Here is a 25041-nt window from a genome sequence, read left to right as displayed (position 1 = left end):
TTAAGAGCCAGGAGCATGTGTACAGCCAAAAGGCTCCTTCATACATATTTACATTGATTATAAATCTTGTGTATGTTACAGCAGGCTAGACCCATCAGGGTTTTACATGAATTTTAGTACCTTCATCCAATTCGGCAATTTTAACACAATAGTGCTAAAATATACTTTGTTTTGATACATTAATTAAACATGTATGGTACATATAAGTCCAGTATCAATCAGTTGGTTTTCTACTCCACATCATTTGGAGAAAGAATAATGGACCCCAAGAATAATATTACAAATATATCCACAATGCAAATTGAGTTGTGATGCAATGGCGGCAAATCATGTAGAAAGGATAGGAAAGAATCAAATTGGTGAAGATCACACCATAAATCATCCTCTTGTTTCTCGCCCCTGGCACCAGGTTCGAGCGTGCAACAATCAGCTATTCCAGTAAGAAAATTGTTATTGAGGAAGAACTGGAGGTGCAATCATACGGGTGTTGTATGATTCGCAGTGTCGGCATTTCTGCCCGATAATGTGGAAGAATACTTCGGTTGTATCATTACAGTCATTACATAGAATCCAAACCTGCAAAGTGATCAAGTTAGATGGGTTAACCATAGTTGATGTAAGAAGCAAAAGATGTGTGCCAAGGATGACGAAGTTTGAAATCTAAGGTGGTTCAGCATGGACTTCAATTATTTCTTATATAAATATCGGAATCAGTAAAAAGTTTTTAAGGAAAACAGACTCATTAATGTGGAGAACCTTAAACACCCCATCCCTGGAGAGCCCTCTGAAATAGACTACCAAAACAGTTCAATGCCAAAAATATGGTGTTAAGAAAAAAGTGTATGTACCTTCTTGTCTCTAAGATCTTCAGGCATGATTGTCTCTTCAATCTGAAACAGAAGATTTTGAAGTTGAGGCAGGTTATGAGTTCAACTGGGTGTCCAAAATTCTTGAAAACAAGTTATAAATAAATTTCAACCAAAAGTCCAATTAAATTAAAAGTTTCCAATTTCCAGTATCCCCGTTTTAAAGTGAAACTGCAATGTAATGGAAACAGCATCTCTAGCTTGAGATGAAATTTTTTAAGCCAGTCCACAAGAACACAATATTCAACAGAGACCAACCAAAGTAATTACGAATGTCACAAGACAAAATGACAAGCAAAAAGATCACGTGGAAATGAGTGTCATCCCCATCAGCATATGTTCACCTTGGGAGATGCAAGTAGAGGAAAAACATTCTGTTCCAGCACAAACTTTGTTAACTGAAACTAGAAAACCAAAAAGGTTTTGAAGCAGTTCCAAACATTTGTAAGCATGCTAAGCCTGTTCTGAAGTTTGAGCCCTTTGAAGTAACAGAAAAATTTGAAATATGCTTAGGAAGAGCAACCAACCTTCCCTAAGCTTTTAAGCATGCACAGAATTTCTACAATAAGATTGCATCCTCAAGAACTTGAACCCAGATCAACCTCGTACAATTGCAAAACTAATGCTCTATGTACTATATAAGTTTGATCCCTTAAGAAATAACAGCAATTTCTTTAGCAGGCTTGAAAGGTAATCAACCATGCACAAGTTTCTTAAGCGTGGAAAATTTTAGATGATAATATGCATTATCTGGAAATTGGACTCAACCAACCTCCTAGAGTTAGTATTGCACCAGTTCAAAAAACCTACCTCCTCATCCATTCGTCTCCAAGCTCTCGACATATCTATTATTGATCTGGAACATATGGGACAGCAGCATCTGAGTAACAGATAGAATGAAAGTAAGATAACATAAACTTTGCCCTTTTATGTAGTAAGAACCAACCAAACAGCATAAATAGATAACATTAAGTGATTACTTGTCACGCTTTATCATCTCGTGGTAGCACTCAGTGTGCATTGTATGCCCACATTTCATTACTGTTGTGTCTTTAAGAGAATCAAAGAGATACTGCATTTCAAAAATTATCATAGCATGAATGAAAAGAATTGGTGGCAGGATCCACAGCGAAAGAACAACACTTAATATACAATACCTCATAACAAATGGGACAGTGATGCCGCATGGAGTTCTCCACACACGAGTGGTTATTACGTAAACTAACTGAATAGCAAGAGCCTACAGAATGAACAGCATAAGGTGAAGAAACTTTAACATTTTCAGAAATGAAATGATAAAGATAGAAGAAGCCACAACTTAATATGAATTTGTACCAAAAAGAAAAGAACAGTAAAATTTGAGTATAGTTGGAAAATTTCCTAACTGAGCAAGAGTATGCCTGTCAACAAGGACAGTCCAGTCTGGGACAGGCCAAGGGGAAGGAGGATCTCGGGGTTGGGGTAGGGAGCCAGTCAAGGGCTGGGGCCAGGTTTTTGGAATTTTTCGTGAGACCACCCACCCCATGACCCCGTAAGAAAGTGGGCCGGGTTCAGTGGGCTGGTAAGTGGGCCTGACTATTGTTATAAAACTTCTAATTTAAAATTCCAAAATTTAAACACAAAAAGTTAAAGAACTAAAAAATAATCTCAGAGGCTAAAAGCTTTAAATTTTATCAAGTATAACTTTGAACTTTATATTTTTAATACAATTTTATAAATTGCAAGTTTGTAAAAAGTAAAAAATCTAGTTAGGGGGCTGGTATGGAAGTGGGCCGGAACTGGTCTATAAGGTGACCGGTCCAGCTATCCCCTCCTACACCCCTACCCCTTTCACCTAAGTGCAACACCCTTAGGTCTTAAGAGTGGGCCAGTCCGGCCCACTTGACAAGTATAAGTAAGAGAAACAAACTTGAAAAGCTTTAATCTTTTCTCCATCTTTAACTCTCTGTTTGCATTGTCCAACAAACTAATTAACCAGTGACATGAGAAAGCAGGGAGTCTATTCAACCAAACAAAGCACACTTAGACCGAGCTTCATAATGAGAAGTCTAGGAAATACTGGGATAAAACTTCAGTACTCGACACTTCGAACGGGAGACAAAGAAAGATATATAAGACGGATGAACCATGCATATAGCAATCGTGTTTACAACTAGTATAGAGTGTGAATATAAAATCTTAGCATTGACTGATAATTTTTCAAGTATATATACAAAGTTCCATGCTTCTAATATACAAGCACATTCCCAAATCAAGAAACAGGATTGAAGCATTAGAAGAACTATTTGAACCAAGGAATAGCAGCTATGGAGTAATATGCTCCCGTATCTGGTATTTCTTTATGACTATGATCTAAAAGGAGAAATTAATTCATATACTGCCCAAATCATTTTAGTCACTAGTAATCCTTTCTCTGGTCCAATAGAAGACGAGTCAATAATTAGGAATGAATAGAAGAATACTGTAAGGGATGAGACCCAATAGAGTCCCGCAGTACAGAATCACCCATGTGTTCATAGTTTAACAAATAAAGAAAAATTAAAGTAACACATCACAAACTTAAGAAAAAGAGAGCAGTTTCCTTGGAGCCTCAAATAATACGAAATTGTAATGCTCACCGCACTTCTTGCAGTGAAAAAAGTTCTGACGACCACCAACTCTGCACAAAAGATAATATTATAATTAGCAGACCTCAGAAGCACCAAGTATTCTAGATAAAACTACTGTATACCTGCAGATTCCACAATCATCACAATGAAACTGCTCTTTGTCTATCTGTAATAGTGGAATTTTAGAAATAAGAATATTGATATAGGCAGTTAGTAAAAGTGTCTAAATCCTAAAGAACAACGGACATTCAGCTTAAATGAGGCTTAAGGGTAATGAATGAATCTCATTCAGTAGAAGCACAGGATAATTACATCATCATCATAGAATTTGCACACTTCACAGAAATATTCTCCCATATTTACACCACAATTTGTACAAACGCGAGCAACCTAAATTGAAATAGAGAAAGACATTAGTGAGAATCGATTCATGTATCACCAAACAAGAAAAAAAATAATCAACTTCAAAAAAGCTTTATTCAGATCAAGGGACACGTACTGGCTGTTCTGTATCACAAACTGAGCAAATGACCTGATATGCCAAAATAACACATACTTCATGTAAGAATTCTAAATCAATACTCCCTCAGTCCCGATTTATGTGGCACTTTTCATTTCCCAAGAGTCAATTTGACTAATCTTTAAAGTTAACTTGGATTAGATTAACTCAATAGTTTAAAATTAACATTTAGATATTCAAAACTATACAAAAAGTAATATAAGTTGCAATTTTTCTCATGTCATATGTTGAAAAAATACGTTTAATAATGATGACCTAAGTTTTACATAGTTTGAATCTCGAAAAACAAAAAGTGTCACATAAAATTGGGACAGAGGGAATAATATATAGAGGAAGAATAAGCCGCAAAACAGTACCTGCTTGACATCATGTCGAACAAGTTCATGCCGATCAAAGATCTTGTGGAACAAGCTCTAATAAAAATAAACACAGCGCAAACTGTCATCAGATGGATAATACAGCAGTCACCAGTAGATAAATTCAAGATAACGAAAGGGGATTCTCTTATAAAGTTACCGTTGCTTCATTGTGACAATGGCGACAATCATAGACTTCATTGCAGCAAGGTGCCCTGATCTTGCATCTTCTCCTATAGTGTTTGCATCTATCACATATACACAAATCAATTAATCAGGATACCATGGCACTTTAAGACAAAAACTGAAACACATAAAGATAAATACTCCCTCCGTTTTTATTTGTTCGTCTCAGTGTGACTGGGCACGGAGTTTAAGAAAGTAAAGAACGACTTTTGAATCTTGTGATCTTAAACTAAATATACGTGTAATGTACCAAAATATCCTTTAATCTTGTAGTCTTAAACATGCCATGTGGGATATTGAAATTAACGAGTTGCAAAATTAAGAAAAGAGACATTTTCTAAAACAACCTAAAAAGGAAAGTAAGACAAACAAATGGAGCACCAATCTAGAGGAAAATCAATATGAACAAGATGAGGACAATTCAAATCTCAATCAAACACTAAGAATGTTTTGAATCTTGAAGCATATAGAGATAATCCACATAATATAAAATCGAAGTTTCCCCACCAGCTAAATAAGGACATTTCATAGTAAATAGTTCACTAATCAAGCAGTTAGAGACACATTTACACATAATGCGTCCTAAATCTGAAGTTATGAAAATATATATATATACACAATAAAAATGCATAAATGTACATTATGTTTTACGTACCCATAACCCATTTTGCCAAAATCAAGGCGTTCATTGCATGAATTTTCCATTTTTTTGCAGCGAAACTAAAGTAGACCCACCACCCCCGCTACCAAAAAATAAAATGGTAATTAGCCGAGGGAGGAGGGCAGAGGAATAGGTGGAGAAGACAAAACCCAAAATTCAATCAAAGTGAAAATGACATCTTATCAAGTGGACAAGGACATTTATATCCAGGTATTTAATTATTTGAGTGAGACTGTCCTATTAAGATATTGCAAACAATTATAACATACCATAAATGGAAAGAAGCAAATACCCCATTCGTTCCAATTTATGTATTCTTTAATTGCGTTTAAAAAATAAAAGAATACTTTGAAATTTTTGTGATTTAAAACAAGCTAAAAATTTATTAAGCGTATAAAGTAAAAAAAATGTGTACTAATAAGGAAAAGATGTGGAATAAATTGGGATGGAGTATTACAATATTCCACGGGGTGGCGTGGGGTCAAGGGAAGAGGATAAGGTTAGTTAGTTGGCTCGTGGGGTATGGGAGACAAAAAGGACAAGCACTCTTATTTGGCGAATAGTGAAACCAGATTCGTGGGAAAATCTATATCTATTCTATATATCTATATCTTCTATAACTATATCTATATATATCTATATATTATTAAAAAGAGAATAGTTTTAGGATAAAAAGCGGTTACATTAGTTATTAATTAGTTAATTTAGTTAGTGTTTTTAAATTAAAAAATAATTAAATAAATATTTATATTTTTTAAAGAAAGTGGTCTTGATAAAATGGGGAAAAAAAACTGAACAGTTGGTTTTTAAGTAGTGGTCTTGAAGACCACGTTTGTGCATTTCCTTCAAACTTTGAATTTTTTTTTTTTTTTTTGGTTTTGTAAAAATTAAACTAACTGATTGGAATATCTTAAAAAATCTATCCGAATTAATATTTATTTTTAAAACATTTATATAGCCACGTTCTAGACAAAACCAACTGTAAAAGGGAGAAATGAGAAATAAACGGGGACATGAAGGTGGGGAAGTGGAAATTAACACGGCGGTGGGGAAGTGGAAATTAACACGGAGGTGGGGAGGTGGGGAAGTGGGAAGGCAATGAAGAAATCAACAGATAAGGGATATCTTTATCTTCATTGAAAATAGAGTAGATAGATTTTCTTATAGATTTTACTGTACATTTGAAAGGTCAATGTGAATTTATTTAATTTTTCCAGTCTATTTAATTTAGTTTATAGATTATTCATATGATTTCTATGTGCATATACTGGATATGGAGATAAAGTTTCTTATTGACCTGAGACTTGGCAGTTTTTGTTAGTCATTTGTACATAAGGGAGGCTCCTTCATCAATTATTAGACGGTATGTCTATGTTTCATCTTTTCCCAAGAAACTTTATTGTTTGTGTTTATTCTTTTTTTAGTATCAGGAAGGAACAATTGTTGACAGGATTGTAGGTGGTCTATTTATCGCTTATCACGGTTCTCCCATTTTGATTTATATCAACAATCTCATGCCACAATTCGTTTTTCATATTTAACTTCTTGATCCAATAATTATAGTTTTTCTTTGTTCATAGCAAGAGACCTATTTTTTTGCCTATTAGTACTGGGAAATATTTTTATACGAATCACACTAAATTTTAAAGCTCTTATGTTTTGATAGCCTATTTTTCATTTATAGAAGCAAACCCAACACTATTTTACGTTTATGTTTCTTCTCTATCCTTTTTTTTTTCTTTTTTCTTTTGTGTTTGTGTATTTTAAATATTTATCACAACTAAAACGTTATGTAAGTAAAAAGTTAATTGATTGGAATTTTTTAGGTCAAAAAAATTAGTGTTAGTGGCAACTCTTAGCAAATATCAGCATACAAGGAGTTATATGCAGCAGCAAATCAGTTCACTGAAAAAAAAAAGGCACGGAGAAGGAGATTTAGGAAGTTTCTATCGGGTTAAAGTATCAAATAGTCATCAGGTTAAATAAAATGTTGGAATCTAAATTGAAGATAGGCATAAGTTTCAAGGTTGTAGACATTAAATAAAGACGAGTGTTCTAAATGCACTTTAGCATTTACGCAAAATATGGAAACATCAGTAGGAAGCATATAGAATAATGCTATAACAAAGGGTTTTCCAAAATTTAAAGCATTTCAAAATGTAACAATCTTTATTCGTTCGAGCAGAAAACGTTACAGCCTTAACTTAAGATATGGTAAGCATGTCTACATAAAGTATAAGAAATCCTAAAAGAATTAAGTACATATATGGTACAATGTTCATACTTAATTTATTTATAGATAATAGCATGTTGTTCTCTAAGTATCTAATTATGCCATTATTGTGATTTAGCTTTTTATAAATATAAAAACTGAGCGATAATAAATTTTGTCATTGTTCTACAAATGACCATTACATAGTGGGGATTGCTTTCATGTGAAGTGGTAAATATTTATAGAGAATGTATGTGTATAATATTGTATCTAATATTGAGAGTTGATGACTTTATTCTAATTCTGATCATTAGGCTACGAGATTTTTCAGGTGTTTCTGAATAGCAAATGAGTCTTTTTCAACTGTAGTTGGTGTTTGGGTTAAGCCTCAGTTGTAATTTTTTATGCTTATATGTTCTGGAGAGTGTAATGTAAGTTGAATAGAAAAGTTTCTTTTCCTTTAGGTTCAAAATTCAATACTAAATAGTGTTTGAGTTTTAAATAGATGAGGATAGATAAAAGAACTATTTTGTTTGCAGTCATAGGTTATTAAAACACTTTCATTTGATATTGCTTAATACTTCAATTGGTATTGTCAGATTTTGAATAAATATTTTGTAGAATCCTATTATACAAATATTGTTGTTGGACTTGTGAAGCCTTTAATCTTATCTGGCTGGCCAAGTGTGTACTGCCAGTCAAGATAATCTTCATATAGGTTCAAATAGTCTTTTGTTTTCAGGGTTCATTTTTGAGATATCTAATCTTCAATATGAAAAAGAGAACGTTTAAATGATATTATTGAGATCAAAACTCTAATAATCTTCATGTACATAATTTCAATTACTGAAATTAAAACTTGAAATTTTATGTTGAAATGTGAAGAGAAAGATTTAATTTCTAATTGCACGAATATTAAATAGCGAATACTAATTACTAAAATCACTAAGTCTAGCTTACTCTAATGAAGAAGTGAATTGTTATTTTACTCTCTAGAAAAATAAATTTTAAGGGAAGAAAAGAATAAATTATGATGAAAAATATAAATCTTGCACAAATAAAGAAGTGAACTGAGTTAATGTCTTACTCCTATATGTTGATTTCTTCCTACCTTTGCCATTGGAATACAAGGTTTATATTTTATACTACTTTAGTATATATTCCGTAACCGAGTTTGTTTATGTTAAAGGTGGTGTAGTTATGATTTAACATTGATCTTTTTCAGCTGTTAGGCTGTCACAATAACCATGTTGTTTTGTTATGTTCTATTTTTTTTTTCTTTCCCCCCTTGTGGGTGATGGAATGGTTATGCTTATCTGTTATTTTGATGGTGGCTTTATTATGTTACAGGTGAAATGTTAACCGTTATTTGATTGTATTATTGGTGCCAAAAATATTCATACTTTTTATGAAATAGGGCATGATAGAACTAAGTTTTGATGTTGTGTACAGGGATCTAGAAGATACAAATGTTATTTGCTTTCATAAATTCCTTCAGAAGCAAGACAATGAACAATATCGTTTTCCAGAGGTGTCTTCATTTTATTGGCTGCTGGAGTATAGAAGACTGTATAATATTTGAAGAAATGGTCAGTAATGAAGTAGTAGCAGCTACATATACCATAAGAAAATGTTAGTCTGTAATGAGACTAATCCAAAAAATGAGAATATAAAATATGCAATATATCACACATGGTTCATACACATTTCCTTTAATTTGTATTTCTTCTCTCCCTCTTTTTTCTTTGAAACGATCCGCGCATCGCGTTGGTACGTATACTAGTATATTTTTAAAAAGAGGATAGTTTTAGGACAAAAATTAGTTAGTTAGTTAATAGATAGTTAAAAGTTAGTTATAAAATGAAAAAATGAGGCTGTTGTAAATTTGATTTACGGGCAGTTTTTATTTGAATGTGTATCAAACCAAAAAGATATATAGAAGAAGACTTAAAAACCACCTACTCCCACTTCTCCCATTCCCGTGTGAATTTGTTCCTTGAAGATAGAGCAACATTTGTGCAAGAACTAGAAAGTCTGGAAGAAGTGAGTAAGTGGTCACAAAATTTTCAAATGGTAGGCCTTTTTTTTTTTTCAAACTAATACATTTTCTTTCTAAAAGCAAACACAGAGAACTTAAAAAAGTGCACACCTTCCTCCAACATGAATCTCACGTCCCTATTTAGCAGCATCTACAGAGACGGATCTAAAATTTAAATTTTTGGGGTTTAACCTTTAAATTTTTTAATATTGAACCATTATATTTCTAAAATTATGGGTTCATATCTACTATTTATTGTAAATTTAGTAAATTTTTACATATAAATTTGTACAGCGCATCGAAAGTTTGGGGTTCAATTAAACCCCAAATTATAATGCTACATCCGCCACTGGCCCCCTAACTGCTTCTATTTCACCTCTTTTTCACTCTGCGACTTTTCAAGGCAAAATTATTAACAAAAACTCTACTAGCATAATTCTAACAGTTTCATACGGGGAAAAGGAAACCATCATCTTCATTGATCGCTCATGTTTTCCCTGTTTCTTGGCTATCAAAATTCAATTAAAAGAAGGATGTCAACAGTGAGCATCTAGAATCGGCAAAAATAAAGCGGTAGGCTTGGTGTTAGATGAAATTTTATGTGATTTAAACAATCAAGTATATATTTTCTATTTCATTATAAAGTTTTCTTTGTTAAGGAGTTCAATATTATCCTCTTAAGTAATGTTGCTGCAGATGGTAAGGCTCTGAAACATGTTCTTTAATTTTTCAATTGCTTTTTTGCGAATTAAATTGGCTAATATTATATTGATCTTCTGTCACAGTGCAAGTCACATTTTGAAGAGAACTCCTAGGTATATATAATTATTATAGTTTTTTTTTATTTCGCTTCGTACTTCTCTCGGCGGCTAGGTTTAAGCATGGTTCTCTCATTAGTTTATTTATTAATTTTATCATTGATTCATCTGTAATAATTCATGAAAATTGAAATACAAGTTTATGCACATAGTTCCAAACTTCGTCTTCATTTGTAGCCTTATCATTAGCAAATTCTCCCATGTTTATTCTTGACCCTAATTGAGTGCAATCTGACAGAGGGTACATTCCCCCCCAAGTATTTTGACATGCGGAAGCTATCTAATCCACGTGGAAGCTCCATTAAAGTCAAATATAAATACGGGACAAATTGCTAATGGTAAAAAGGAGAGTAGTTTTTTTTTTTTTTTTTTTTATGACATGGGAACCCGCAGCCGCTACCCTTCGGGTGCGCACAGGGTAAACCCAACTCTTGTGCAATAGCTCGCAAACCACACAGGAGAGGTAACCCGCACTAGGCAAGCCCCGTGCGACGAGCTCGACCCAGAAGGCAAATCCCCTGCTGTCGTAGGCAGGGGATTTCGAACCTGAGACCTCCATTATGAAAGTCTCATGCTCAACCAACTGAGCTACCCTTGCGGGTAAAAAAAAAATGAAAGTAGTCTAGCTTAATAGTAAGTCAAGTGGCGTAATATGAACAAGCCACTTGGCAACAAATTCTATTTGCATTAATTATAAAAGAAGTTATTAATTGTAGTTCTAAATATTACCTAATTTAATAATCATCTACTACTACTACTACTACTAATAATAATAATAATTACCTAATTTAATCTTCTACTACTACTACTAATAATAATAACGGAAAAGGGCCAAAAATATCCTTGAACTATTGAAAATGGTGCAAAAATACCCTTCATCCACCTTTCAGCCCCCAAATACCCTTACCATCCACCTATTGGGTCTAAAATACCCTTATTGCTAACAGAATATTCTCATTAAACACGTGACATTTTTTTATTGGTTGGCTTATAAAATTAATTAAACTAATTGACCAGATAACCCAAGTGCCCCCCACCACCCGACCCCCCCCCCCCCCCCCGGTGAAAAAAATTATTTTTTCTTGAAAAAAATGTTGACTTTTTTTTTGCACCCCACCCCGCACCCTACCCCCCCCCCCCCCTCACCGACGCAAAAAAAAATTAATATTTTTGAAAAAAAAAGTTTTGACGTTTTTTTTGGGTTTTTTTAGCTGGGAGGGGAGGGTGCGGGGTGGAAAAAAAGTCAACTTGTGCCTTTTAGATTTTTTTTTTTGGGGGGGGGGGGGGTGCGGGGTAGGTGTAGGGTGCGGGGTGGGGAGCAAAAAAAATATTGTAGTCTACACTTGTGCCTTTTAGATTTTTGGTTGAAAATATACCATGTTTTTTAGGTTGAGATATATATATTTTTTTGGTAACTCAATTACATTAGACATTTTAATTTATCAAGACATTTCATAGTACTTATCCTTTTTACTAGGAAGTTGAGAAGCGTAACAATATTTTTTTTGCACCCCACCCCGTACCCTACACCTCCCCCGCACCCCCCCCCCCACCCCCACCCCCCACCCCCCGCGACGCAAAAAAAATTAATATTTTTGAAAAAAAAAGTTTTGACGTTTTTTTTTGGGTTTTTTGCACGCCTCCCCCCCCCCCCTCAAACCCCACACCCTACGCCCCCTCTCCCTTCCCAGCTGAAAAAAAAAAGTTGACTTTTTTTTCCACCCCGCACCCTCCCCCTCCCCCCACCCCCTAAACCCCGCACCCTACGCCCCCCCTCTCCTCCCAGCTAAAAAAACCCAAAAAAAATGTCAATTTTTTTTTTTTCAAAAATATTAATTTTTTTTGCATCGGGGGGGGGGGGGGGGGGTAGGGGTAGGGTGCGGGGTGGGGTGCAAAAAAAAAAGTCAACTTTTCCACTTGGCAACAAATTCTATTTGCATTAATTATAAAAGAAATTATTAATTGTAGTTCAAAATATTAACTAATTTAATAATAATAATAATAATAATAATAATAATAATAATAATAATAATAATAATAATAATGAACTCACCTAATATACTCATACGATATTATCAACACGTAGTAGCAGTAGTTGATAATAATAATAATAATAATAATAATAATAATAATAATATCATATAAGGAATATTACGATATTATCAACACATTATAATAATAATTTACTATAAATATACTATGTTGACTTTTTAAATCTTTTTTATGCAATAAAAAACGTACTACAATTAGGTGTGATTAATTATTGAGTTTCAATTAAGATTGATTGACAATCAAGTAACATAAATGGTAAAAACTGTTGAAGCACGCGTATGCTAATATATTACACTATATGCTCATTATTCTATACCATATTTACTAAGATTTCAGTGCGTAATTTTTTTTTCATTTGTTAATTATGATTTGTCAATAATTGAGCATTATTAGATTGTCTTATTGCACTAACTAAGAGCATATTTGGAAAAAAAAATATGGTGCATTAAAGAAACCTCAATTTGGTAAAGAATTTTGAAAAACAGGAAGAGTACACGAAATTAATTAAAAGTACTATTTACAACATATTTTTACTGCATTTAGTACAATTTAGTACTGCTAATAAGACTGAATTCGTGTCAATCAATATGATTTGCATTTATTTACTGCATTTAAAACCTTTACATGATTCACAATCAAGCAATAAACATGGTAAAAAAATATTTTCATCAAGAGCCCTTCCATAATAAAACTCTACGTAGAGTACTATATATTCAGATTCATTGATTAACACAGGTTATGCATCACACAGGGGGAAAAAATAGGTTCAAGCCATTACAACCTTCAAAAAACAATGACTGATTTTATTAGTAATGTATCCGGAGAATCGAAATATATAAAGGAGTTTTACCAAATTGTCAGGTATATTTTCATGCTTAACAATAACTGATTTTATTAGTAATGTATCCAGAGAATCGAAATATATAAAGGAGTTTTACCAAATTGTCAAGGTATATTTTCATGTTTGATTTAACTTTATTATTATTATTATTATTATTTTGTTTTGGTTGCAATTAACATTATACGTATATCTTTTGTCAAAGATGTAACTAAGGAGTCTGAAGTTTCCACATATATGATGTATACAAATATCTCACAAATGCGAAATGAATAAGTACGACGGATAACCGAAATATATAATGGAATTTACCAGATCATTCATGAAAGGAATGATCGAATATATTATGAATGTACAAGAATTTCTTTTGGCATTATTCACTATTTTAGGAGCACTAAGCAAATAAAAGCTTATTTTGTGTTATGTTATTATGTTTGCTTTTATTTTTCTCTTTGGAATACTAACTTATATGTCTGTTACGGTTTCATGTATCCCTTTTACCTTTTATATATAGAAGAAGATATATAGATTAACATTTACTGTATAATAGAGTTGTATCCATTGTTTTGGTACTTTCAACCCAGTTTACTAAATAATAAGAAAAAAGGTAGATTGGAAAGAATTGAAGCATATGTGTTCTAGAATTTTAAATGCTTAAGATTCTTCTATCATTTCTTTCAAAATTACTATGATAGCAAGTGGGGCTTTATTTTTCTCCACTTAAGAAATAATCAACTTTTCTTTTAAAAAGAAAGAGGCGTTTGATCAAAAGAAAAAGCGCTTTTAAATAGCAGTAATAATTTTTCTATTATTGGAGTAAAGTTAAAATTTATAGATTTTTCCTAAAAGCATAAACTTATTTTATTCTAAAAGGTACTTTGGAGTTTTATCATTTTTGTGTATGTCTAGATTAGAATTATTTTAGTTAGTATTAAAAAAATAATTTGTGTTTGATCATATTTTGTTTTCCTCCAAAAAGTGCTTTGCTATCCTAAAAGCTTGGCCAAAAAGGTATAAGCCAATTTGCAAGCTAATAAAAAGTCAATATTAAAAATAGTGCAGCGGACAAAAATATTAAATCAAGTGGCAAGCTAATAAAAAGTCACAGTTTAAAAGTATTAAGTAGTGGAAAAGTAATAAAGAAAATGGGTAACAATAAAAAATTATTGGATGACTTTGTGATATATCATTTCCTTTAAACAAAATAAAAATTAAACAATTTGTTAGAATATTATCATCTATTACACTTTAAAATTAAAAGTCTCAAAACAGAAATCAGTTGTCAAATCTCAAATAGATTAAAGGAATTCTAGCATTGTGTATAACTTAGTGTAGTTGTTAAGGTAGGCTCTGATGCTAAAAATGTATCCACACTTAGTGTTTACACTAAATTATATTAATTTACTTTGCTTAAGTTATAAATTAAAGAGGAAATGTGTAATTAATTAATATTTGGTGATAAGAATGTATATATAGACATATGTCAAGTATTTATTAGCAGTGAGAGTAAATTTTTACCATTTGCTTTTTATATTTTTACATAATTAATTTTGTAATATGACCGCGCATCGCGCAGGTATGAATACTCGTAAAGGTTATAATGGTGTTATGGGCATTTACACAAAACAGATCAGATACGCAAAGTTATTGACCAAGGTTAGTTGGTTGACATTTTGTTGGTGAAAAATACTGATTTAAACTTGACGTTTAAATTAAATTAAAAAATAATTTAACTTCAAAGTTACGTAAAGTGAAGAATATGTGTCACTTAATCAAGTAATAAAAAGGTCTACAAAGAAGACACATATCTTGAATTCAAGATTTCTAGTTTATGATTTTAGATAACAGTCATCTTTCGATAGATATTTACTGATTTTTTTTTTAATACAAACGTAGAATTTGAGCTTAAATTACTTTTTTGTCAAACTGTAACTATAATGGCGCTTTCGCTCCGAGCTTGCATTTATTGATTTTATATGAACACTGAGCGCGATTAAGTTTTCCCTCCAATGGTATCAACGTTCCTATTGTCTGATCCGCCTTCCGGATATGATCTGTTTTTGTTAAACTCCTTTTGCTCTATTGGACAGGTTCACAAAATTGATGGATAAGCTATACTCACTGATTTAGAATTTTCAATTAATATATTTCTTAAAAAAGAAGAAAAACAACTGGTAATATTTTCAGAGAGTGTCTAGATCTCTTAAAAGTATTTTTAAATAGATGAATTTATAGATTTTAATTTTATGTTGTCAAATTAATTATTGAAAAAAAAAATGCAAAAACAATCGGCGTATGAAAATTTTCAACTTATTTATTAGTCGAGTAGTGTGTGGTAGATGGTGTCGATTAAAATCAGTCGATGCAGCATAAATATGTTAAATATATTCCTACTATTTGATAACATAATCGAACTAATAATTCTTAAAATAGTCTTTATATGCAGAGTGAAACTCTTGCTGTTGACTGGGGGTTCATTGAGTTGCGACTTGCGAGAGCTTTCTGACTAATTGAACTGTATTGATAATCTCACTTATAGCTTCGTCACTTCGGTTTCAAACTTGAACAGTCACAATTCTCATTAGTGTAACTGAATGTATCATAATGGCTGACACGGAGTTCATTACAATAGTAAATAAAATTCTTGTTTATTTACATAGAATAGAATATATATGTACACATAAGAAAAAAGAACTAAATATATGACCAAACTGCACAATTGACAGGGTATACAGCTCCAATTTAAGCCTTACCAGGGACCGGTATTCACCTCCCCAAAGCCAAGAAATAATCCCAAAAACCTCTATACCGATCGCCCTTTCTCATTTGACTCCACATTCATCCTCAAAACAGAAGCAGGAATATCTCTGGATAGAATGACATTTCCATCAACATCTACTGTGCCATATGCAGCAAGACCACGTTCCACAATTCTGCAGAATCCATCCTCACCTCCTAATCTTACACCATAATACCTCAGATGATCCTTAATACTTTTACCAGTCACTGACCTGGAGTGTTTTAGAAAATTAGCAAACAGGCCAACAACTCTTGCAAAATTCAGCGAGTTTTCCACTACACAAAGACAATCAGAAAAGAGCGGGGCCAGGCTGGCCACTCCTTTGGTAATTGAACATGTTTCACATAGGATTATAGAGTCTGGCTATGAGACAATCAATATCTATACTGATATCGTAATTCCTTTGGTAAGAAAAAAGTGAACTGAAAATAGTTAAACCTCTCTAGGAACCCTTTTGAACTTGTCTCCTAACTGATTCGTATGACCTACTTCAGTTCAAATGGGTTGACTTGATTAATCTTCAGTTTTATCATTGGAGATAGGTGTATTATTTTCGAATTATAAAGGTCATAGATTTATAAACAAGAACAAACACCAATAATTGAATCAAAAATGGAAAAAGTAGCTAAAAAGATCATGGTGAAAGAAGAAAGTCATCCACTAGATATATAGCAATTAGGTCAAACAAAATAGGAATGAGGTAATTCCTTTTTAGAATAAGCTCTAAAACCATCTGACAGTGAGAGACGTTAAACGGTTGTACTTAGAAACACCAATAAAGCTCTTAGAAATGTGATTGTTCGAAAGAGAAACTACAACCTTCTGTCTTCTCTGGTAATTTAGTAGGAAAAAGTCTTGGTCAAAAAAAAAAAAACAATTTTTACTAGGACAAAGTATCAACTCTTTTATAGCTTTGTTTTCAATTTTTATCCTGTCTATCCCAATTTTTCATTCCAGGTGAACTGTTTACGCGTAGTGTTTCACAGAGATTCTACAGTTCTATTCTTCACAATTTCGTAGAATGAACCAACCCTCCTTTTAACTGAAGAATGAGAAACATTATCAGCATAGTGACACTGACAATGATGCAGTGTGCCCTTTACTAATACCAATTTTCTATAATGATTTCTCCTCTGATTTTTTATCTGACCAGCATGCACTCCTATTTATTTTCTATCGGTATCTATGGATTGATCACAAGTCGGAATATCGCCTTCACGGCACTGGACTGTATTTCCATCATTTCCAGAAAGTGCACAGACAGCCGCCAAGAAAAATAGGTTAATTACATGAGTTTCAATCTGAAATTTGGATGAATAATCCGTTTATATAGTTTATCTTTTTTCCCACCTTCAGAGAATAAAGCATAGGAACGAATATACACCAATTTGCAGATCTCCTGTAAATTGATTACAGATAAGCCCATGACAGAGAGAAGTTACCTGCTACCAGAAGGGTCTTCCCCAGAATTATCACAGACCTTTTCAACGGTATAAGAAAGAAGTCCAAACCCAAGGTTATGGAGCCACACCTGCAATATTGGAGATTTTAATTACAAGAATAAAACCAAGGATTAATTCATGACAACAGCCATTAAATTGATGAAAGTTACTAAACAAATGACAGCTTAATTTCAATTTATTCGAGCGTAAAATGGGATTGCGAGCAACATACAACAGTGTATAAAAATATATAATCATCTTTCAACAGATAGCAAGAGTTCAAGTACAAATCAACAGTCTTCTGTGCGTTACATTGTTTTCTTCAATAAATACATTTGCATCTTTTGAATAGCTAAATCACTGTACTCAAGATATTAACTACACAGAAGGTTGCTATCACATTCCTTGTAACTTTTCCAAGTACTGAAATGACAGCCAGATTTCAAGCAGTTCAAAATTAGGCACAAAAATATTTGAGTTGTGCTTGTTGAACAGTTACCTCTGTAGGAAAATGATGATAAGTTTTTTGAGGGAAATAGTGATAGTACGGGGGCAGATGAGGCACAATATCATGTTCATGTGTGACACGAATTGTATTTGGCACCCATTTGCTATAGTAGGACGCAAAAGCAGCATTCCCTATTCGAGGTTGTCCAAATGTCATAACTGAAACATCCCGTGACCCATAATTTACCTGGAATAAGCATACATAAAATAAATCAATATAGTCACTAGCTTTCTTTCCAGTTCTTTGTTATCTCACAAGTTCCTCGAGCAACATGTACAGTTCCACCTTTTCTAATTATAAGTATGAACGTCTACAACTGATCAATGGAAAAGATTAGTAAAAGAGAGATAAAACACATCGTGTCAAATCATAATTTGTAAAGCAAACTGGGAAATTGGGACAGGTAACTATTCATCAGGGAGTGCAAAAGCAATATCCCTACAAGAGTATTCTATAAACAGAAGTATCTAAATTGGAAAAGCAAGTCAAAATATATAGACAATGGGAAGTCAAACAAAAATAGCAGCAAGTCGTTAAAACATACTATGAGATCCAATCCACAAAATGCAGCCATGGCCCCTCCCATTGAATGCCCTGTAACCATAATGGGAATGTCTCCATACAGCTCTTTTGCTCTTTTGACAGCACTTAACACTCCAGGGCGTAATGTTGTATTGTGGTAAGCAGAATAAAATCCATGATGAACCTGTAAGATGCAAAACTGACTTTAATCTTCCCGCAAAAAAAGAAGATTAATACACAAATCAGAAGCAGAAGAGATTGAAGTGTCGCACACTCACCATTGCATCTTCCATTCCAGGATATTCTATATCAAGCTGCTTCCAGTATAGATCTGCAACCCAGTTCTGTATGCTGTATCAAAAAAGTTAAGACGTGAACTTAGTTATCAATATGTTGAAGATGCATACAGCACAATGCAACTTTCTACATGAGAAGATCGACCAGTGCTTAGTGGATTTTAAAAATAATCACACGGCACGACCAAAGAGAATCTCTTGAGCTACACTCCACAACTTACAGTTAGCCTATCTGGCCAAGCTTCCAAATTTTGCTTATTCTGAAAGGTGTTTTTGGCATAAGTGTTTTTCGAAAAAGTACTTTTGGAGAGTAGCAGTTTGTGTTTGGCTAATCAATTTGAAAAGCACTTTTGCCAATATTAGAGCACCAATTTGTGTTGGGCCAAGGTTCCGAAAGTACTTCTTCGGGAAACCTACTTTTTACAGAAAAACAGCTACAGCTTCTTCTGCTACTCAAAAATACTTATTTTTTCCAAAAAGCTTGGCCAAACACCTCAACTCTCTACAATAAGCACTTTCTTGGTCAAAAAGACTATTAGACCTGAAGGTCTGGTCAACTTCCCAGTCTCTCCACCTTCACAGTATGCTCCTCCATTATTAAAGAAAGAAACCTGAATTACTTGGACTTCCCGCCTACTTGAAAAACTAAATGGGCGTCCTCTACCTTGAACGATGACTAGACCTCTGATTCCTTTCATCTGAAGTCAATGGCATCAACTTTAAATGCATATCTAACCAAAAGTCCTTCGTTGCTATGTGTGCCCTTTTTCTTTGGCTAGGTTTGCTGGGAAGGGCAAGGTGGCAATGGCAACTGGCAAGGGAAGCAGGGTGGTGTTGGTGACTGACTACAGGAGCTTCTTTTCTTTTTTTTCTTTTTTTTTTTTCACCAAAGATTATAATTGTAAACATCAAAGAATTTATAGCATGAAAATAGAAAATTTGCCCAAGGGTACTAATGGTAATTTAATAACATATTTTGCTAAGCTGATCAGGTTCAAAGGTCTTGTTAACTAACATAAACAGTAGGGGAGGTCCCTTTAACAACATGAGAAACTAGAGGGGTGGTCCGTATTAATTAAAAATGAGATCCAAAATGAGACTTAGAAATATGAGGAATTTTATGCTGTTACCTTCATATTTTGTCTATTCTGTAAATCTTTACAGAAGATCCATTTTCCCCAAGATGAAAAGATGGTTTGGGTTATTAATACAATACCTACTGACTAAATTAACCCTTTTAAACATTTTGTTCTGAATTTGCACTGGAAAAAACAGCAAAAAGACCTCCAAGTGTAACTTGGATGCAGTAAAAGGTGTTATCTTTGCCCAAGCTAGCTGTGTGTTGCAATGCCTGTCTGAACTAACACTAATTAGGAACACTGGAAGTAGCTAATAAGAAAATTTCGCTTCACACCACGAGCATCAGTCAAATGTTTTTGTGATCAAGCATCAGTCAAAAATTAACCCTTTTAAACATTTTGTTCTGAATTTGCATTGGAAAAAACAGCAAAAAGAGCTCCAAGTGTAACATGGATGCAGTAAAAGGTGTTATCTTTACCCTAGCTAGCTGTTTGTTGCAATGCCTGTCTGAACTAACACTAATTAGGAACACTGGAAGTAGCTAATCAGAAAATTTCGCTTCACACCACGAGCATCAGTCAAATGTTTTTGTGATCAAGCATCAGTCAAAAAACAACTTGTGCAAACCAAAATACTTGAATAAACGGATAATTCGAGCATTATATCTATCCGTCTTGTAATTCACAAACTCTGCTAGACAACACAGGTTTGATATATAATCATATTGGCTAAAACCCATAACACAGAGAATGATTGTTCAGATGGCATTCACATTTTCCAAATTGTTACTTTGCTAGGGATCTAACTTGCATCCAAACAGTTAGAAGATAACAACATAATAATAGATCCGGATTGCTGCATGGTTTTATCAGCTTGGTTATAAAAGCTCTTACATCCATTCATTTGTCATACGTCTGTTAAAACTTAAAAGTAGATAGCAATTTTCCCTTTCTAGAAAAATGGTTTTGAACTGGACCTATGTAGGACAACTCTTATATGTCTACTAAGATATCCATCTCAATAAACTACTCAGACTTCTTAGCCGCAAAATAAGATATCTTTTATTCTATGGGACCACATGGGTGATGAGTATGGCTGAGAGTAGAATCAAACCTGGTTCCCTGAGTGCCTCGGAAGGCAATTACAATGGCATTAAGATCTGGAGCCACCCCCACAAATGCCTGCAATGGAGATCAATAGTTAGAACCAAACTAGTGCTCTGAATGAGAGAAAGGCATGCTTATGAACTATTCGATATTCACCTGTAGACATCGCTTCACATCAACAATGAGCTCTAAAATTTGAAACCCCTGCACAGGGTGAAGGCTTGGACAAATTAATCAGTTAAGAAGAGCACAGGATGAAATTTACATAAAGCTTCTTCAACCTGGAGAATATTTACAAAACAATCCGAACAGGATACCTTCGTCAAATCACCACATCTTGGGCATGTCCAAGTAAATAGTTCTGTCAAATCTGACACATAGACCTAAAAATACAGAGGTCATGTTTGTTATTCTCTAGGTGACGAAAGTCCAGCAAGAAAGTCACAAGTATGGATATAATTGGTCCCCTAATAAAACAGCCTGAACTGATGAAGTATGGAATATATTGAGCACAAATCAAATGCAGCAAAAACGAGTAAGAAGAGTTTAAGGAATATAGAAATTAGAACTACACAGAAAGAAATTGGAAATTGGGATATCAGTCAATCGTGTATTGGTAAAGTCCAATTTTGGCCATCATCATATCCAGCTAAGCACAACAACACTTACCAAAAGAAGTAGGCGATTAACCTTCAATTAAAAGATTTCTGACCTCTATCCTACTCGCTTATTCGAAATGTATCCAAAACTTACCGTTGCAGCATATTCCACCAATATGGTGGCAAGCGTGTGATTGTAGATTGTCCCTTGATCCTTCACTTTGAGTTCTACAGCCAAAAAAAAAAAAAAACTTAACTGTAAGTAGCTATCTATAAATCTATTATCATAACCAACCATGCCAATTATCATTTTGCAAATATAATGCATCAGTGGAATAATTCATTGTTGCGCACAAAAATTACATCTAAATACATAACAAAGCAAACAATGCCTGTACAACCCTGTCTAGGTTGCTTTCTTTGAATCTTTAATTTCCATTCGTCCATAACCACACTTCAAAGTATCCACAGATACCACTACTTATCTGTTGATACATAGTGTGAATTACCCTTTCCATCTCGGTAACACAACTCAACAATTAGCTTACAAAGTATTTGCAATATGCCCAGTGTCTCAAGCTATCAGGTGAAATATCCGGAGGTTTAAATTTCTACCTCGGCCGAAAATATCAGTCTTGGTCATAAACTTCATTAGATTGTTGTCTTCCTTAGCATCTTAAAGACCTAAACCATCCCTGGCCCATTCTTGTTCCCAGTCATGAAATAGTGTCTTCTTGGTTAAGAGCCTGTTTGGATGGGCTTATGTCTATAAGCTGGTTGCAGCTTATAAGCTAAAAAAAATAAGTTGGGGTAGTCTAACTTATTTTTTTTTGGCTTATAAGCTGTTTTCAGCTTATAAGCTGCTTTAGATAAGCTAAGTCAAATGGCCCAATTATTTTTTTGAGCTTATTTTAAGCACAAAATGACTTTAAGCTGGCCAGTCAAACACTCAAAAAAGCTGAAAACAGCTTATAAGCAACTTATAAGCCAATCCAAACGGGCTCTAAATATGCATTACCAAGGCTAAGAAAAGAACAAATTCAAGTATCCCCAATTTATGCCTGAGGATTACTTAAATGTGTGTAGCCCTCAATCTCCAGGCTAAGCAGCCTTCCGGCTTGATTTATTTAATAGGAAATATGAGCATACTTGGATGACTTTGTTGTCCCAAAAAAAACACAACAGTACTGTAATTCTCATAACTTGGATGATCCAAGGAATTAGCTCAACTATTGAGCTTTATCTTGTCCTTATTTAGCAACTGTTCGGCTTGACTAAAGCCAGAATATTAATTTAATTCACTTGCTATTGTACTGATAAAAATTGAAGTTCTTAGATGGATGCAATACAGTCAATTATAATGTACCGCACACATAACTTTTCCAAATTAAAAATTCAAATCAAAACAAGTAGTGTATATAGCACTTATAATTTACCTCTACCAGTTGTACAGGCAATTAAGCACGTGAATATAACTCCCTTTAACAAAATTGTTCCATCCATAACTTGTAGGAGCAAAATTCAGGAAAAAAATTGTAGTAGAGAACGAATGAAGGAACAAGGAAGAAAGGTCAACAATTTTGGGCTTAACAAAAGACAATTATTTAAGTCCAGTAGGCGATTGGTGGTTGCGTGCACTCGTGGATTTCTCCCTTTATAATTGAAAAAGAAAAAAAAAATAGATTTCCACGTGGCATTCGGAAAACGCCGTGATGCGGTGGTAATTAATTAAAATTTAAAATCACTAGTGTTTGCTGGTCGTTAATGTTTTCGTGAGAAAAGGACGTCCTTAACGATGAGAGGAGGTTCAAAATAGTCTTTTAACTATGCACTTAACGGTTTTGGTCCTTTAAGTTTGCCATAAGTTAACAAAAATGGTCCCTCAACTATGAGGGTTGGTTAAAAATAGTCCCTTAAGTATGCACTTAACAGTTTTGGTCCTTTAAGTTCGCCAAATGTTAACACGTTTAGTCTTCGACAAAATATTCATCGAACTCTGTTTGTTAGATTTGACGAGAACTATGAAAAAATTAGCGAGAACTCACATTTGGATGTACGCATTACTAAAGAAAAGGCCAAATACCTCAGGATAAAATCGACGGACATCAGTCGGTTATAGGAAAAAACAGAGGAAAAACCTACAGACTTGATAATGTCAGAAAATAGTGTCTCGGAACACAAAGACCGACAGACTCTGTTGATTAAAATCGATGGACTCCATCGGCTAAGTAAAATAAACTAAACTCATTTTTACTGAAAACCCGAAAAAAAAAATCTTACATCATAGTGATTCTTTTAAAAAAAAAAATAGTTTCTGCGCATTTTCCTTGAAAATAATCGACGGACGTTCGTTGGTTTTCGTAAAAAATAATAAAAGCTAAAAAAAAAATAAAAAAAAATAGTGTCCCTCGATTTTATCCATCGGTTTCCATCCATCGTTTTTTTCGCTTGTTTTTAGTAGTGATATTTTTTGTAGTTTCTGCTATTTCTAATGTCTGGTGTATTTTACTTAGCTGATAGACTACCTCGGTTTTAATCGACAGAGTCCGTCGGTCTTTGTGTTCCGAGACACTATTTTCTGACATTATCAAGTCTGTAGGTTTTTCCTCTGTTTTTTCCTATAACCGACTGATGTCCGTCGGTTTTATCCTAAGGTATTTGGCATTTTCTTTAGTAATGTGTACACCCAAATGTGAGTTCTCGCTAATTTTTTCATAGTTCTCGTCAAATCTAACAAACAGAGTTCGATGAATATTTTGTCGGAGACTAAAAGTGTTAACATTTGGCGAACTTAAAAGACCAAAACTGTTAAGTGCATACTTAAGGGACTATTTTTAACCAACCCTTATAGTTGAGGGACCATTTTTGTTAACTTATGGCAAACTTAAAGGACCAAAACCATTAAGTGCATAGTTAAGGGACTATTTTGAACCTACTCTCATAGTTAAGGGACCATTTATGTCCTTTTCTCATGTTTTCGTTATCCCGTTTGGGCAAAGGTTAGGCCTCTTTCCCTCCTTGTGCACGTGTTACCTCACGTGAAAACTTTTTTTTTTTTCCTTCAAGGATAATTTCAGATATACCCTTTGAATTTGTTTTTGTAACACTAATTTTTCCCTATAATTTGAAATATTGTGTCCTATCTTCGTTACTTTTTATTGCTTGGTCTTGGTCACTACCCAGTGTAATCCCACAATAGTGGGGTCTGGGGAGGGTAAGATGTACGCAGCCTTATCCCTACCCGGGTAGGGAGGCTGTTTCCGATTGACCCTCGGCAACCCTCCTCTTTTATCCGGGCTTGGGACCGGCAATGTGAGCGAGCTCACACAGGCGGAGTTTACTTTGCTTGAAATATTTACCCTTGTCAAGCAAAAAGGTATATTTACATCATTTGTGTAATGACAAGGGTATATATGCACCATTTAATGGTGGTATATCTATTCTAAATCACAAAATTGAGGTATATTTGCACTTTTTCCCTTGTTTGTTTTAGGACTAAAATATCACCAACTATCATTATTTTCCTCAGAAT

General features: G+C 33.8%; 2 protein-coding genes across 3 annotated transcripts; both read right to left on the bottom strand.

The window, feature by feature from the left end:
* Positions 1–22: 22 nt before the first annotated feature.
* On the bottom strand, positions 23–5430 carry LOC132641963 (E3 ubiquitin-protein ligase MIEL1). The gene is made up of 12 exons (XM_060359139.1): positions 5193–5430; positions 4512–4599; positions 4352–4408; positions 3975–4007; positions 3788–3865; positions 3598–3641; positions 3485–3525; positions 2024–2106; positions 1847–1938; positions 1677–1746; positions 849–890; positions 23–576 (listed from the first exon to the last, which is right to left on the bottom strand). The coding sequence occupies exons 1-12, from the start codon at positions 5240–5242 to the stop codon at positions 451–453; spliced, it is 804 nt and encodes a 267-aa protein (XP_060215122.1). The 5' UTR covers positions 5243–5430; the 3' UTR covers positions 23–450.
* A 10279-nt stretch (positions 5431–15709) lies between these two features.
* Positions 15710–23134, bottom strand: LOC132641956 (lipase-like). Of its 2 annotated transcripts, XM_060359115.1 has the most exons (10): positions 22946–23131; positions 21664–21737; positions 21228–21293; positions 21067–21114; positions 20918–20985; positions 18707–18779; positions 18451–18612; positions 17898–18092; positions 17399–17487; positions 15710–16167 (listed from the first exon to the last, which is right to left on the bottom strand). In XM_060359115.1, the coding sequence occupies exons 1-10, from the start codon at positions 23010–23012 to the stop codon at positions 15960–15962; spliced, it is 1050 nt and encodes a 349-aa protein (XP_060215098.1). In that variant the 5' UTR covers positions 23013–23131; the 3' UTR covers positions 15710–15959. The 2 variants fall into 2 exon arrangements, with proteins under 2 accessions (XP_060215098.1, XP_060215108.1); XM_060359125.1 differs by lacking the exon at positions 15710–16167 and having other exon boundaries at positions 17395–17487; positions 22946–23134.
* Positions 23135–25041: the final 1907 nt, after the last annotated feature.

Source organism: Lycium barbarum, chromosome 1 (assembly GCF_019175385.1).
Source record: "Lycium barbarum isolate Lr01 chromosome 1, ASM1917538v2, whole genome shotgun sequence".
Classification (NCBI taxonomy): domain Eukaryota; kingdom Viridiplantae; phylum Streptophyta; class Magnoliopsida; order Solanales; family Solanaceae; genus Lycium; species Lycium barbarum.
Note: the sequence above shows the minus strand (reverse complement) of the source record. Positions and strands in the feature narration are given on the sequence as shown.